At 36.9% G+C, this 14,321-nt stretch overlaps 1 protein-coding gene across 3 annotated transcripts in view; it reads left to right on the top strand.

Annotated features, from left to right (window-relative positions):
- Positions 1-6,999, top strand: part of LOC140732322 (integrin beta-1-A-like) — a 78,818-nt gene extending 71,819 nt beyond the window's left edge. For 2 of the 3 annotated variants that reach the window (XM_073054794.1, XM_073054793.1), the window contains exons 16-17: positions 1,777-1,858; positions 5,848-6,999. In XM_073054794.1, the coding sequence (XP_072910895.1) occupies positions 1,777-1,854 (78 nt within the window). In that variant the 3' untranslated portion in view covers positions 1,855-1,858; positions 5,848-6,999. The remainder of the gene's footprint in view (positions 1-1,776; positions 1,859-5,847) is intronic. The other variant, XM_073054795.1, reaches the window with a different exon arrangement.
- The last annotated feature ends 7,322 nt before the right edge of the window (positions 7,000-14,321 follow it).

Genomic DNA, 14,321 nt, shown 5'->3' with positions numbered 1-14,321 from the left:
CTTAATCTGGTTCATTTTTAAGATCTCATTCTTAGGAACATAAATTCATTGCTCCAAGCTGTCAAAGTGCTGTCAAGTCGTGTCAAATTAATAACTATCCAAACTATCTACCTTTTATAACAAAATCATGTGAAGCATATGAAGATTAAGAATTGTACATCTTAAGAGTGCTATATGAATAAAAGTTGCACAATATCCTTTGCAACACCAGCCTTTACAAGAGCACAGCTTGATGGGTGGATATTGTTACTTGTTACTGTTCCTAATGTGCTGAACTTGTTAAGGTTTCCATTGTGTGCAAGTTCAGGAAGAAAGGTCAGTGTTTAAGGATAGAAAGTAGCCCCTTTACAACTGAGTGGAGAAATTTCTTTACCCACAGAAGATAGTTGAGGCATGGTCATGAAATACATTCAAGAACTTGTAAAATGGAGTATCAATGTCCAAATAGGTTTCAATAGGTACATTTAATCTGAGAGAAATTGTACAATATATATCCTGAAATTCTTTTTCTTCGCAAGCATCCACGAAAATAGAGGAGTGCCCCAAAGAATTAATAAAAGCTAAGTATTAGAACCCCAAAGCCCCCCCCCCCCCAACTTCTTCCACTGCACATAAGCAGCAGCTTATAAGGAAAAAAGGGGTGTCCCGTTTCACAGCGAGAGGGCAGGTATAACAAAACAACTCGCTGATTTATGATGTTAAATAGACAAATGCATATGGAGGAAAAGCCGAAACAGGCTTTTGGGTGCTCAGTTGTGAAATTTATTGGCAGAGTAAGCTTCAATGGCATATTGCTCTTTTGTGTTTCTAAGATACTTAGACATGTTCCATTCTGGTACGAGCTCTTGAAGAGGAAAGTCAAAACACTAGTTATTATTTATATAACAGAAATTGTTTTAAATATTGACTTTTCTGTCACTGCCTACATCCCAAAATAGGAATTAAAAAGTTAGCATTTCCTGAGCACTATTATTCATTTCTTTCTAAGTAATGAACACTGAAAAAATAATTGCCTCGGAAATAAATTCAGCTTGTAAAGCTTCTCGTTCTGAATAGGTTAAAGGAAGTTTAAGTAACAATGTCTAACTATGGATGAAAGAAGTAGAGCTATGTGGTTAGATTGATCTTAGACAGGTTAAAAGGTCAGCACTGAGTTGTAATGTTCTATGTTCCTATAGAAATTGATATCTAAAAATTCTGAGCTAGTCATGATGTTTCAAACAAGTCTGTCATGGTAGCCTTCCTATTCTCCCTGTCTATTTCACTGCTGTGAAGAAAGCTGAAGGGTGCTAGAAGTAAGTGACCATAGAGTTGCTCAGAACAAAAATGAGCTCTTTAGCTGTTGGATGCAGAAAAATGAAAATCTACAAATCATCTCTGTAATTCAAATATTAAATATAGGTCTGAATTGTAGCTGTGTAGGTACCAGATGTGAAGACAAATGGAAATCAAACTTGGTATCAATAAAACCACTCCCATCTCAGATCTCCATGTAATGCAATTAGCTTATTTGGCATTACTGTAGATAATAGCTTACGGGATTTAATTTGGTTTAATGCTCCCATCACCAAGTGATTGAATTGTTTTGATTTCACATCTTTAATGTGCACATTTTCAACTAATACAGAATCAACTATCTGATGCAGTGGACAAGCTGTTTGTCTGTTATTCTGAAAGGTTTGCTGAAATAATTTGGGGGGGAGCACAACTAAATCAAGATTTTTACCTTTAATTTTTTTTCTTTTTGCTGATTCTCCATATTTGTTTTCTCTGTAGCAAGAAAATCCTATTTACAGGAGTCCTATACACAAATTCAAGAATCCAAATTATGGGCGCAAAGTTGCTTCTCTCTAAACCTGTTTGTATCATCTTCTCTTGCATGTTTTCTTGTCTTTGCTTTTCTGTATTTGCCTGTTTAACATATTATAGTGACAGAAGACTTGCCCTTAAAACAACTACAAATATTCAAAAGGGAAAATGAAACCAAATTTTTGTACATGGATGGTTTTGGTGATTATTAACCAGAGATGGTGAGCATACATGTATCCAAATTACTTGAGACAGGCAATAAATTAGCAAAATAAGTGACTTAGGCAAGCTTCACCCTACAATGTACATAATAGAATTATAATTCTCTTTAGAAACCTGCTCTCACTAGTTTTTTTGGAAATGCTGGGTTCTTCGGAAATCCTTGTGTGCATGGCCTGTGCACTTTGCTAACTAAATAACTTGTATGACTTAAACGTGCTTTGCCGTTAGACAGTTTTACTCTTTTGGCAATGTTCCATTTATGTAAACATATCTTTTTTGGCACAGTGGGTGATAATCTCTAATAATACAAGATTCATGCAGTCAAAAGACTGAAAATGTTTGTTTTAGGTGTTGTGTTTGAACCTTCTTTAGAACAAAGACCAGTATAGTATATGGTTCAATAGCCTGTGACTCAATGTCTATATTTGGAGAGAGTGGCATTAAAATTATGACACTTTGGTAAAGAGATTAAGCTGGGTGGTGTGAGTTCCTCCTCAAACAATCACGATCTTAACATTTTTGCTGATAAATTTAATAGCTGTATCCTCAACAATTTGCTCTCCTAACAGCAAAATGAATGTAATAATGGCAGTTTGCCTGTGCTACTCCCACATGTTCTTAATTTGTAGGGTATGAGAAAGACCCCATTTATTTAATCAGTAACTTGAATGTTGCACATTCCTGCAGTCTCTCTAATGATGGTATTGGTAATTCTACAATAAAGATGATTAAAGATTTGATATGTTACAGAAGCATTGCAGTATTCTTATTTGGCTAGTAGTACAAAGGCTCAGACAAATGTTCAGAAATTAATTAAAATCCTATCACGTCATCTTAATTTCAGTTAAATCGGAATCTGAAATGAAATGTTAGTAACAGTAAAGCAGATGCAACTACCAGCTCCTAAGGGTGGGGGGCAGTCATCTAGTTCTCATATCCTTTAGGCCAGCGGTTCCCAACCTGGGGTCCACAGACCTCTCAGTTAATGATAAGGGTCCATGGGAAGGTTGGGAACTCCTACTTTAGGGTAAAGTGAACAGATCTGTGTAACCATATAACATAAGTATGTCTGAATTAGTCCATTATGTAGCAAGGGCAAATGAGGGATAAATGCTAACCTTGCTTCTTCATCCTTATTCCTGGAGGAACCAGAATAAAATAAAAAGTGATAGTGTTTCAGATTCAAGAGATGCGATTTGGCAAGGTGTGATTTACCATTTAGTGAAAAAAGAAAGCCATGTTAATGAATAAATGTAAAATTAAATATTATTAAAACATTTTAATGTACTTTGGAAAGAACTCCTTTTGTTATTTCTAAAATTAGATAAGAGAATAATTTGCAACACTTTTAAGCAGTTCCACCTGTGGTTCTGTACCATTGTGGGCTGATCCAGACAGTTTGAACTACCATATCCACCCTCTCACAGAATTTGAGCTTCCCCTTCTGTCCTTTCTTCAGTCCCTCTGCTTTTGGAATCTTTATTTTGTACTTTTTTTCTTTCTGAGTTGCTGGTTCTCAATCTTCCTTAGTATCTCATCCTGTCATCCTGCACTTGGTCATTCAATTTATGATATATTTATATTCATTCTCCGATATATATAGTGTCCCTCTTGGCTTTTGGATATTTATTTTTTTTGGTGGGGTGGGGGGAGAATGAATTACAACATTTAGTCTTGACTGACTTCCCATGATTTCCAATCTCCAAATCTTGTACACTCTTCAGATCCTCAGTCTTCCCCAATCGTTACACTTGTGATCTATCCATTCTTGATGGCATACTGTACTTCTGACACTGTTCTTGCATGCCTCTCTTTTCACCCCAAGTTTGATGGCTCTCCTACAACAACCAAAGTCACTTGCTTTAGAATTTAGCATAAAGCTATACTTTTGTTGCTGATACAGTCTCTTGGCACTGTTTGTTGAAGTTGTTTTCTACTTAAATGGTGCTTTTCAATGCAATCTAATAGTAGATGGTATGATTATAGTAATTGCTGTTTTGTTTCATGCTGCTTTATGCACTTGAATATTGTGAGCTTGCATTTAATTCCTGGCTCAAGTGTGCTTCAGAATTTAGGAACTTGCTTTGAAACTAACCTGTCACTGATGTGCTGTGAATTTAAGTTGTATGTTAATTTGATTTCAGATTTTATTACAGTAATATATTTAGGTTTTGAATGATACTTCAGAAGTTGAATTGCATCGGAGTTTAATTTTCACCTTTTGAAGTATGCTTTAACATGATTGTTTGAAATGTAAAGTATTCCTTCTTACTGTTAAGTTGCCAAAAATTATATTAAGCCGGTTACAATGTAGTTTTCAAACCACTAAGATCTTGTATACTTGTGACTGTCAAAAGAATTGAGTTCTCAAAATTAAGCAGCTATGAACAGAATATTCTTGGTTAAATTGTGAGTCACGCAACATCACCTGTAAAGTTGGAGATGACTGTAGCTATTAGTATGTGGTGTATCATTATTTTAGCATTCCAAAAACTACTTGCCAGCAAACAATCAGTCTTCAAATGAGTATATAGGGCATACATAATAAATAACAGCACTCAATCGATATAACTAGGATAGCAAGATATGTGATCTTGAATGCAAAGTGTTTTCTGGGGACTAGAATGTTTAATGTAATTGTAAAGGTTTTTTTTTAAACTAAACAGACCTGTAAAGCAAATTATTTCAATCTTGTTATTATTGGGGGAAACAAAGATGCTAAAACTAAACTAATAGATGCCAAGCTTACGTGGTTTTAGAACATGGTAATACCATCACAGTAGATCTTTTGGACATGGTGTTCTTGGAAGAATCTATGTCAGATCACCTAGAACTCAAGATAAATGGACTGTATTGTGATGAGAGTTGGTGTATTTTACTTTGGAAAATGTTGACGTGATACAAAGTTGCATATCTTAAGGGAGTCTTTCAAACCATTTTGCCTCTAGTTATCCAAGTGATCGGTTCCCCTGCTCTTTCCTTGTAGTTCACAATATACAGTTTCATTCATGATAGACATGTATATATAAATAGTGAGAGCTCCAGTGGCACGATCGGTTAGCGCGTGGTACTTATATAGTAGTACAAAGTGAGCAATGCCGAGGTTGTATATATAAATAGTGAAAGAAGAAGACCAGTAAGATGTAGAGCAAGAACATGCATTGAAATACTAACTTTTTATATCATCTTCATGCAAACTATTATTGGAAGATGTATTTCAGGGTCTCTAAGTTGCAATTTAAATGTTAACAACAGTAATAAAGAATGACATGTTAGTGGGATTAACTCGTTGATCACAGTCTGAAATAGCTTGCTCAGCTAAATGACCTTTTACTGCTTTGCCATAAAATTGATTAGTGAACTGAAAACTTCTGCAGTCAGGTGGAAGGTTAAGGAATTGTCCTACTCTGAAGACTGGTATTCTGTTGTTCCCTTCCTCTAAAACTTATAAATATTTGAGGTCAGGAGATTGCTTAACAGCATTTTTATTATTCCAAAGTAAATTTTCCCTCCTAAAGAAGCCATAGGTGCCTTATAAATGAAAAGAGTTAATTACTGATTAGGTTTTGGTATAATCCATAATAAGTGACAATATAAAAGTAGCTAGGTCTTAAAAGTAGGGACCAGTGAGAGGCAAATTAGTATCTGCCCAATGCATTTTCCTTCCAATAAGTAGAAATTTTGTGAACCCAGGGAAATACTATTTGTCAATTAAATTGCTAAATATCAGAATCAAAATCAGGTTTAATATCACCAATGATATAATTGATATACTACTTTGAAATTTAAAGTTAATTTTATCTTTTTCCTCTCCAGGGTGAAAATCCAATCTACAAGAGTGCAGTGACAACTATTGTCAACCCAAAGTACGAGGGAAAATGATGGAGTTTGTTCATTTTTGTGAGGTTTTTTTATTTTAATATAGATAATGGGTTTGGGTTTCTTTTGTAGTCACAAATTAGCTTTAGATCACGGCAGTGATTGCTAACCAATAATGTAAGTTTTTCTATGCAGATTTTGCATTGTGTACAGTAAGTGTAAACAAAAATTAGTTGCTTTTTAAATGCATTTTAATTTGAAGAGGTGCAGAACACCAGCGTTGGAATGGAATATTATCCCTTGGTCTAGCTTTGTTTTAATTTTTAAGATTCTTCCAGGATTTAGACTTTGCTATCATGTAAATTCTCTAAACAGTATTCAAATCAGGTAAAACAACTTGAAAAGAAAAGAATCTCTACTCACTTTATGTGCCATAAGAAATAATTTGGAATATACTGTATGTGTCTGTTATTTACATGAGTGCCTGAGAGAATTTTGTAGGCCCAAAATAAATCTCATCTTTTCTTTAATCCTCGTTTATCTTACAGTCATACTGTGCCTTGTGAAATTCTTAGTTGGCATTCTGTGTATTTTGTTACCCCCTTTAGATCGTGACAACTGAGCAAAAGTATGTTTCTTTTATTTTTAAAGCATTATACAACTGTGTTAAACATATAACTGAAATTTTTGACATGCATACACTACTCTGCCAAATGTGGAATCTTTTTATTTAATTGTAAATTGCTTTGCCAGATCATGACAGATCAAACTTAGTGTTTTTTTTAAATTTGGATGCAAGTATTCATTGGTTTGTAATATTGCAGATTTTTAAAAGTATTTTGTAGTAACCAATAGGCCTTGATACTTGTATCAATGCAAAGAGCAAATGCTTTCATTTCTAAGCAGGTTCTCTTGGAACTGCTCAAACTCGGAATGTTCCTTTATGTTCAATAGTTATACATACTAATAAGCTGCAAGCAAATAATAACTTGGAGACATGCTAGATATAGCTGTATGCATTAATTCGTTCCAGGTATGGACTGATTTCACTTGGATCACTTTCTTGATTTAAAGTGCCTTTTTATTTTAATATTTACACTCTTGGCATACACTTGACTTATTTATTAAATAAACAACTTTATAAAAATACTTTGTCTTGGAGTCTCCGTTTTACTGCAGCATGATACTTGGCACAACCAGATGTGTACTTAAAAAGTACTAGTACTAACTGGATCAGCTGTAAAAGGCCCATGGGATGTTTGCCATCATGAGTCAAAATGCATAGGAGGAGGAGGTAATGCTACAACATTATAAAATGGTGGTTGGGCCACAGTTAAAGTAAATGGTGTGCAGTTCTGGTCGCCACACCATAGGAAGCATGTAATTGCATTGGAGAAGTTGCAGAGGAGATCTGTCAGGATGTTGCTATGGTACTTGTTTTAGTTTTGAGGAGAGAATGGATAGACTGGTTTATTTTCCTAGCAGTGGAGGAAGCTAAGGGAACCTGAAAGACATAACAAATTGAGGTTTGTAGATCGTAGGAAACTTCCTGAAACAGAGATAACTAAAATTTGAGGGCATAAGTTTAGAGTAGGAAAGGAAAATTTGTCTTGTCCTAAGAATAATCTTAAAATTCTGAGAATTCGTAACCCAGAGAGTGCTTAGAATCTAGAACACACTGCCTTAGTAGAGGCAGGTACACTCAACATGAAGCATCTAGCCAAGTACTTAAGTCACCAGAACACAGACTATGGAGTAAATGCTGTTAAATAGATTTATATTAAATGGATTCTCAATAGTCAGCGTGATACTGAGTGAAAAAGCCTGTTACTGGGCTGTATGACTGGCTCTGTGACAGTCTGGGTGGGGTGCAGAATGGTTTTCATTATGTTTGTTAGCAAGACAGGTAAGAAAAATCAATGAATCCTTTTAATGTGTTTAAATTGATTGCTTGAGAGCTACTTGAGATTTTTGACTTCACAAAGTTAATTTAAATATGCCTCTGAAAGATTAAATGTCATCCACTTTTCTCAGTCCTTGCCTTTTTGTTGACTCTAATTCTTTGCAATTTGCTTCACTGAATATCCAACAGCTTCAAATTTACTGGATAAGGAAGTTAGTTACAACCGTAACAATATTATTGGTTGATTTTTAAAATGGCATTTATAGTCATTTATAGTATATGCTGCTGCCTGTCTTAACAATTCAAGATTGCAGGAGATACCACCGGTTTTGAATAAAACTTCTAAAATTTGCAGATCTGTGCAAAACTAGTATAAAATCAGAAAACTTAAATGCCGTAATTGTATTGAATTTTGCTTTAAGTTAAGGCCCTCTGATGATTTCCTTAGAGTAAGAGTCATACTTTTAGAGATGATTGTGGTTTCAATCACACTGTTCAATGCTAATAGACTAGCAATAAATAGTCTGATTAGAATATACCTTTCCTTTTTAAACCTTTTGATTAAAAATTTTCAGGTTAAAATTGCCTGTGGTCTTGCCTCATTTCTGTGATATCCAGACCTCAAACCCAATTGCTGTCATTCACAAGAGCCCTTAAACACTGCACCTCAATTGGAGAGCGTGTGGTCCAATATTGTGGTTACAGTCTCTGCTAAGTTTACATATTTAAAAGTGGGTAGCTTTGTAGGGTGAGATACCAAAGACTAAAAACTTCCTTGGGGATAAAAGCCAAAATAAGTCTAGATAAGGTTGAGTTTTGACTTCCCTCATATTTTCCTTCCAGTCATGTTGACCTAACAAGGCTGAGTCAACCTCAGGATGAAGTGGTGCATGAGAATAAAACAACCTTTGAGGGGTCCTATTCCTTCTCTAGTTAATCTTTTTCCCTTAATATACAGTACTTAAAATCATTTTGACTTCCTCTACCAAAGCAAACTTATGTCCCCCCCCCCTTGCTCGTGTTTTCTCCCTTAAGTAATCCATTGCATTCCCATATTCCTCCAGTGATTCACCATGCCTGTTTTCATGATCAGAGCCTCTAACCCTTCTCATTGAGAGTTCCTTATTTCTACCAGGCTTGTCCCTCACTCTAATTGGAACATGCTGATCTTGAAGTCACGTTATCTCATTTTTAAAAGCCTCCCTCTTACCAGGTGTCCCTTTGCCTGCAAACAATTTTTAAAAGTTCTAATACTGTCAAAATTTCTTGCCTATTTTAGAATATATGGACAAGATATGCCCCTTTGACACTTTTGTTTCTGGGGGACAATCTACTGACAAGACATTCATTACCATTGCCTATTTAGCCATAAGGTTATGGTGGTGAGCATTTGCCTTGAACCACTGCAGTTCTTCCATGAAGATATCCCATAGTGCTGTTGGGGAGGGAGCAAAGTTTCTCATCGTCGGTCATGTAAATTAGAAGCGGGTTTAGTCCAGTAAGCCCCTCAAGCCTGCTTCACCTCAACTTTGCCTTCACGTCCATTGTTATAAACATCACAATCTCTCTACCTCTTAAAAATACTCAAAGACTTGGCATTCATCACCTTTTGTGGTAGAAAATTATAGACTTTTGATACTCTGCATGAAAATAGTCTGCTTCATCTCTGCCTTAAATAGGCAACCCTTGTTTTAACAGTGAACATACACTCAGTGGCCACTTTATTAGGTATACCTGCTTGTTAATACAAGCATCTAATCAGCCAATCATGTGGCAACAACTCAATGCTTAAAAATATGCAGACATGAAGAGGCTTGGTTGTTTTTCATACAAAACATCAGAATGGGGAAGAAATGTCATCTAATTGACTAACCATGAAATGATTGTTGGTGACAGGGTGGTTTGAGTATCTCAGAAATTGCCGATTTGGGATTTTTATGCACTACTTTCTCTAAAGTTTACAGAAAATGGTGTGCAAAAAAATCCAGTGAGCAGAAATTCTGTGGGTTAAAACGTCGTCTTAATAAGAGGAGACTGACCAGACTGGTTCAAGGTAACAGTAATTCAAATGACCACATATTACAACAGCAGTGGGCATCTCAATGCACAGCACATCAAGCCTTGGATGGGCATCAACGGCAGTAAACCACACCAGGTTCCACGCTTGTACCTAATAAAGTGGCCAATGAGTGTAGGTCTAGCCTGTCCATCCATTCATCATGACACAATCATGCCTTTCTAGGCACTGGTCTAGCATCCACTCAATGAACCATTCTATATCTGTTGCTTCCTTATGTCCTCTTCACAGCTGACTTACCCACTTATCGTTGTACCTTTAGTGCCATCATCCAATTCATAAATTGTAAAAATCGAAAGTGTCACTACGGATCAATACAGTACAGAGGGCACAATTCTGATTTCAACTTACAGCCAGAAAAGTCTTATTTATGTGGATTGTTTATTAACCAGCCAATTTTCTATCCACACTGTTAAGTCTTGCAACAATTGCTTTAATTTTCCACAATAACCTTTGAAATGGGACTTTATCAAAACTAAGTAAGTGGTATGTAGTTTCTGAATTTCTATGTTCTTAAATTTGGAATTATGTTTACTATTTTCCAATCTAATAGGACCCTTCTCAAAATCAAGGGCATCTGGAACATTAAAAATGGATCAACTATCTCATAAGCTACTTGATGAAGTGTGTCAGATCAAGAGACTCAGCAACTGCTTTGCACACAATGACTTCCCCAAGGAAGATTATTAATTTCCTGATTTACAGCTATTTGTGGGATAGGTTGTATATTAATCCTAAATACCAGTTGTGATTCAACTGCCAATTACTTGTTTTCCATTATTAATTCCCCAGAATGGTTTTCAATTTGATCTAAGCTGTTAACTTTTTTTTTAAAGATTTCTCTGGAATTTCTTACAAAGCATATCCAATATGGTGTGGAATTAATATCTTAGTTACAACTTGCATTTATGTTCATTGGCCTTTGAACTACACTTCCATAAGGAAATGCAAGATTGTTTAATATGGCAAAGTAAATTTATTATCAAAGTACATATATGTCACCATATATTATCCCAAGGTTCACTTTCTTGTGGGCTTTCACAGTAAACACAACAAAACAATAGAATCAATGAGAAACTGCTCAACGAAGATGGACAAACAACCAATGTACAAAAGATGACAAACTATGCAAAAACAAAAAAAATAATGATATTGAGAACATGAGTTGTAGAGTTGATGGGTTGTTAAATCAGTTCAGTGATGGGGTGAGTGAAGTTATCCCCTCTGGTTCAAGAGCTTGATGTTTGAGGGTGGTAACTTCCCTGTTGGGACCTGTGTGGGACCTGAAGATCCTCCCTGATGGCTGCAGTGAGAAGAGAGCGTAGCCTGGCTGGTGGATGCTGCTTTCCTGCTGCAGCTCCTTTTAAACATCTATGATGAGAGCTTGATGAACTGGGCTGTATCCACTACTTTTTGTAGACTTTTCCATTCAAGAAGTTTGTTAGAGCAAACAGAATAGATTGTGGAGAGGTCACTGAGGTAACAGTGTACCTGTAGAAGGTAAAACAGGTTTAGTATATCCTGTGGTGCCGTTATGGATGAGAAGATATTTGGAGTTCCACTCAGCTGAACAACAGAAAAAGAGAACTAATAAAAATGGAACAAATACATAAAAGCTGGAAGATCTCAACCAGTCAACCAGCATTTATCAAAAGAAAAATAGTTTATGCTTTAAAGAGACACGAGACTGGAGATAGTGAAATCTGCAGCAAAATAAAACAAACTATAGAATAATTCAGTGGGTCAGGCAGCTGCAGTGGAGGGAAATGAGCAGTCGATACTACAGGTCAATACCCTTCATCTGGACTGAAAGAGTATAAACGGTTGAGGGGAAAGGATGCAACAAGAACTGGCTAGTGATGGGTGGACTTGGGTGATGAGGGGTGATAGGTAGATGGAGGAGGAAAGAGTAGAAATAACAACAGGAACTAAGTGATTGATGGAAGTGACAGAGCTGCAGATGGAATCTGATAGGAAGGAAGAGTGGAGCCTGGAATCAAGTAAGGGAGGTGGGGTGGAAAATGTTTTATGTGGGTGACAAATCTGGTGGAATGGTGCCACAACAATAACTCACTCAATGTCAGCAAAACCAAAGAGCTGATTATTGACTACAGGAGGAAGAAACTGGAAGTCCATAAGCCAGTCCTCAATAGGAGATCAGAGGTGGATATTCTTGGCCTTATCATATCAGAGAATCAGTCCTGGGACAAGCACATAAGTGCCACCACTAAAAGACAAAACAGAGCCTCTGCTTTTGTAGAAGACTGCATAAATTGGTCACATCATCTAAAACTTTGTCAAAATTCTATAGAAGCAGAGTGGAGAGAAAGCATCATATCCTGGTATAGAAACACCAATGTCCAGGAATGGAAAAGTTTAAGAAAGTGGTAGTCCATCACAGGCAATGCACTCCCCACCATTGAGCACTTTTATAAGGAATGCTGCCACAAGAAAGCAGCCTCTGTGGGGGAAAAAATACCTCTTGGTGAGGCACAGAGAGATCGGTGTTTACTGACAAGTACCCTTACTGTTTAAACTAACAAGTACATGAATTCACACACTAAATACCTTGTGTGCACACCCACTAAGTATCCGTGACGCTCCTGAATAGTCAAAGAATAGCAACAGTATTAACTGGGCAAAGGAGTCTATGTTGGCCAGGTGTTCCTTGTTGTCCCGATTCACTCGCCATGCGTTTCACACTTGTATCTGAGATGGTTATTCTTCGAAGTTACCACTGCCAGCACACACAAAGCATCTACTTTTATATCCATTCCTTATCAATTCTAGTATCACATTCCTGTGTCATTGGCCAAAGGTCATGTGTCTGTCCTTTAACACCTTGTTATTGGCTCTGCTCCAAGCCAGCATCCATTTATTGCCCTCTTCCCATCAAGTGACAGTTGATAATTTATGGCTGTTTGTTCTCAATCAGCAACAAGCTCGAATCACTCCAGGCAGGCACCAACCCCAACGTTCACAAACCTGCATATTATATCCAACCAAAGAACACCTCACAAATAACTTCTTATTTGGAAATGATCTCCAGTCCAACAGATTATCTGAAGTATCATTGTGTCTTTGAAACATTGATCAAGCCCAGCATGTCAAGCTCTCAAAATGGAGAATAAAGTGTCTTCACAAAATGGCAGCCTCCATCCCCAAGCACGCAACAAGAACAAAGACAATTAGTCTGTCGACTTCCGCCGTGCTTGATTCATTTGAATTCACTGATTTGTAGACTGTCGTTCTTTCTGGCCAACACCTCTATCATCAAGGAACCCCACCATCCAAGCCTTGCTCTGTTCTCGCAATTCTGGGAATAGTAATTATCCTAGAACCGTCAGGGATATCAGCATGGATAACTTCACTCACCTCAACTCTGAAGTGATTCTACAATCCACCGTCTCACTTGCAATGAATCTACAATGCTTGTACTCTGTATTTATTTATTTGCACGATTTTATCTTCTTTAGCACATTGGTTGTTTATCAGTCTTTGTTCATATATAGTTCTCAAAAATTCTAGTTCCTGCAAGCAAATGAATCTCGTGGTTGTATATGATACTTATATAACAAATTTACCTTGACCCTTCCTCAGAATTGTCAGTTTTCAAAGCAAAGCATGGGAAATGAGATGTGAGACGAGACAATGTGGGGAATCAAATGGTTTAAGTGTGACCACTGCCTGTTAGGATGGTATTTTAAAGAAATACAGAAGTACAGATATCAATAAATTAGAGAGAGTGCAGAGACGATTTACTAGGATGTTACCTGGGTTTCAGCACTTAAGTTACAGAGAAAGGTTGAACAAGTTAGGTCTCTATTCATTGGAGCGTAGAAGGTTGAGGGGGGATTTGATCGAGGTATTTAAAATGTTGAGAGGGATAGATAGAGTTGACGTGAATAGGCTGTTTCCATTGAGAGTAGGGGAGATTCAAACGAGAGGACATGATTTGAGAGTTAGGGGGCAAAAGTTTAAGGGAAACACGAGGGGGTATTTCTTTACTCAGAGAGTGATAGCTGTGTGGAATGAGCTTCCTGTAGAAGTAGTAGAGGCCAGTTCAGTTGTGTCATTTAAGGTAAAATTGGATAGGTATATGGACAGGAAAGGAGTGGAGGGTTATGGGCTGAGTGCGGGTAGGTGGGACTAGGTGAGATTAAGAGTTCGGCACGGACTAGGAGGGCCGGAATGGCCTGTTTCCGTGCTGTGATTGTTATATGGTTATATATACAGCTATTAGTGTGGTGGTGCTGTGGTTAAAGGGTGCATGATATCAAAAGAGGTGAACAGTGTAAAATAATAACTGCCATCATCACAACAGCCAGAAATGTCATGTATGACTTCGACTCAAGATAACCAAGGGAATAATCTGAGTGGAAAGGTTCAGCTATCAGAATCTGAATCAGGTTTATTATCACTGACATGCGTTGTGAAGTTTGTTATTTTGTGACAGCAGTACAGTGCAATACATACAAAGTGACATAGGTT

This window comes from Hemitrygon akajei, chromosome 8 (genome assembly GCF_048418815.1).
Source record: "Hemitrygon akajei chromosome 8, sHemAka1.3, whole genome shotgun sequence".
NCBI lineage: Eukaryota > Metazoa > Chordata > Chondrichthyes > Myliobatiformes > Dasyatidae > Hemitrygon > Hemitrygon akajei.
This window is presented reverse-complemented; position numbering and strand designations above follow the sequence as displayed.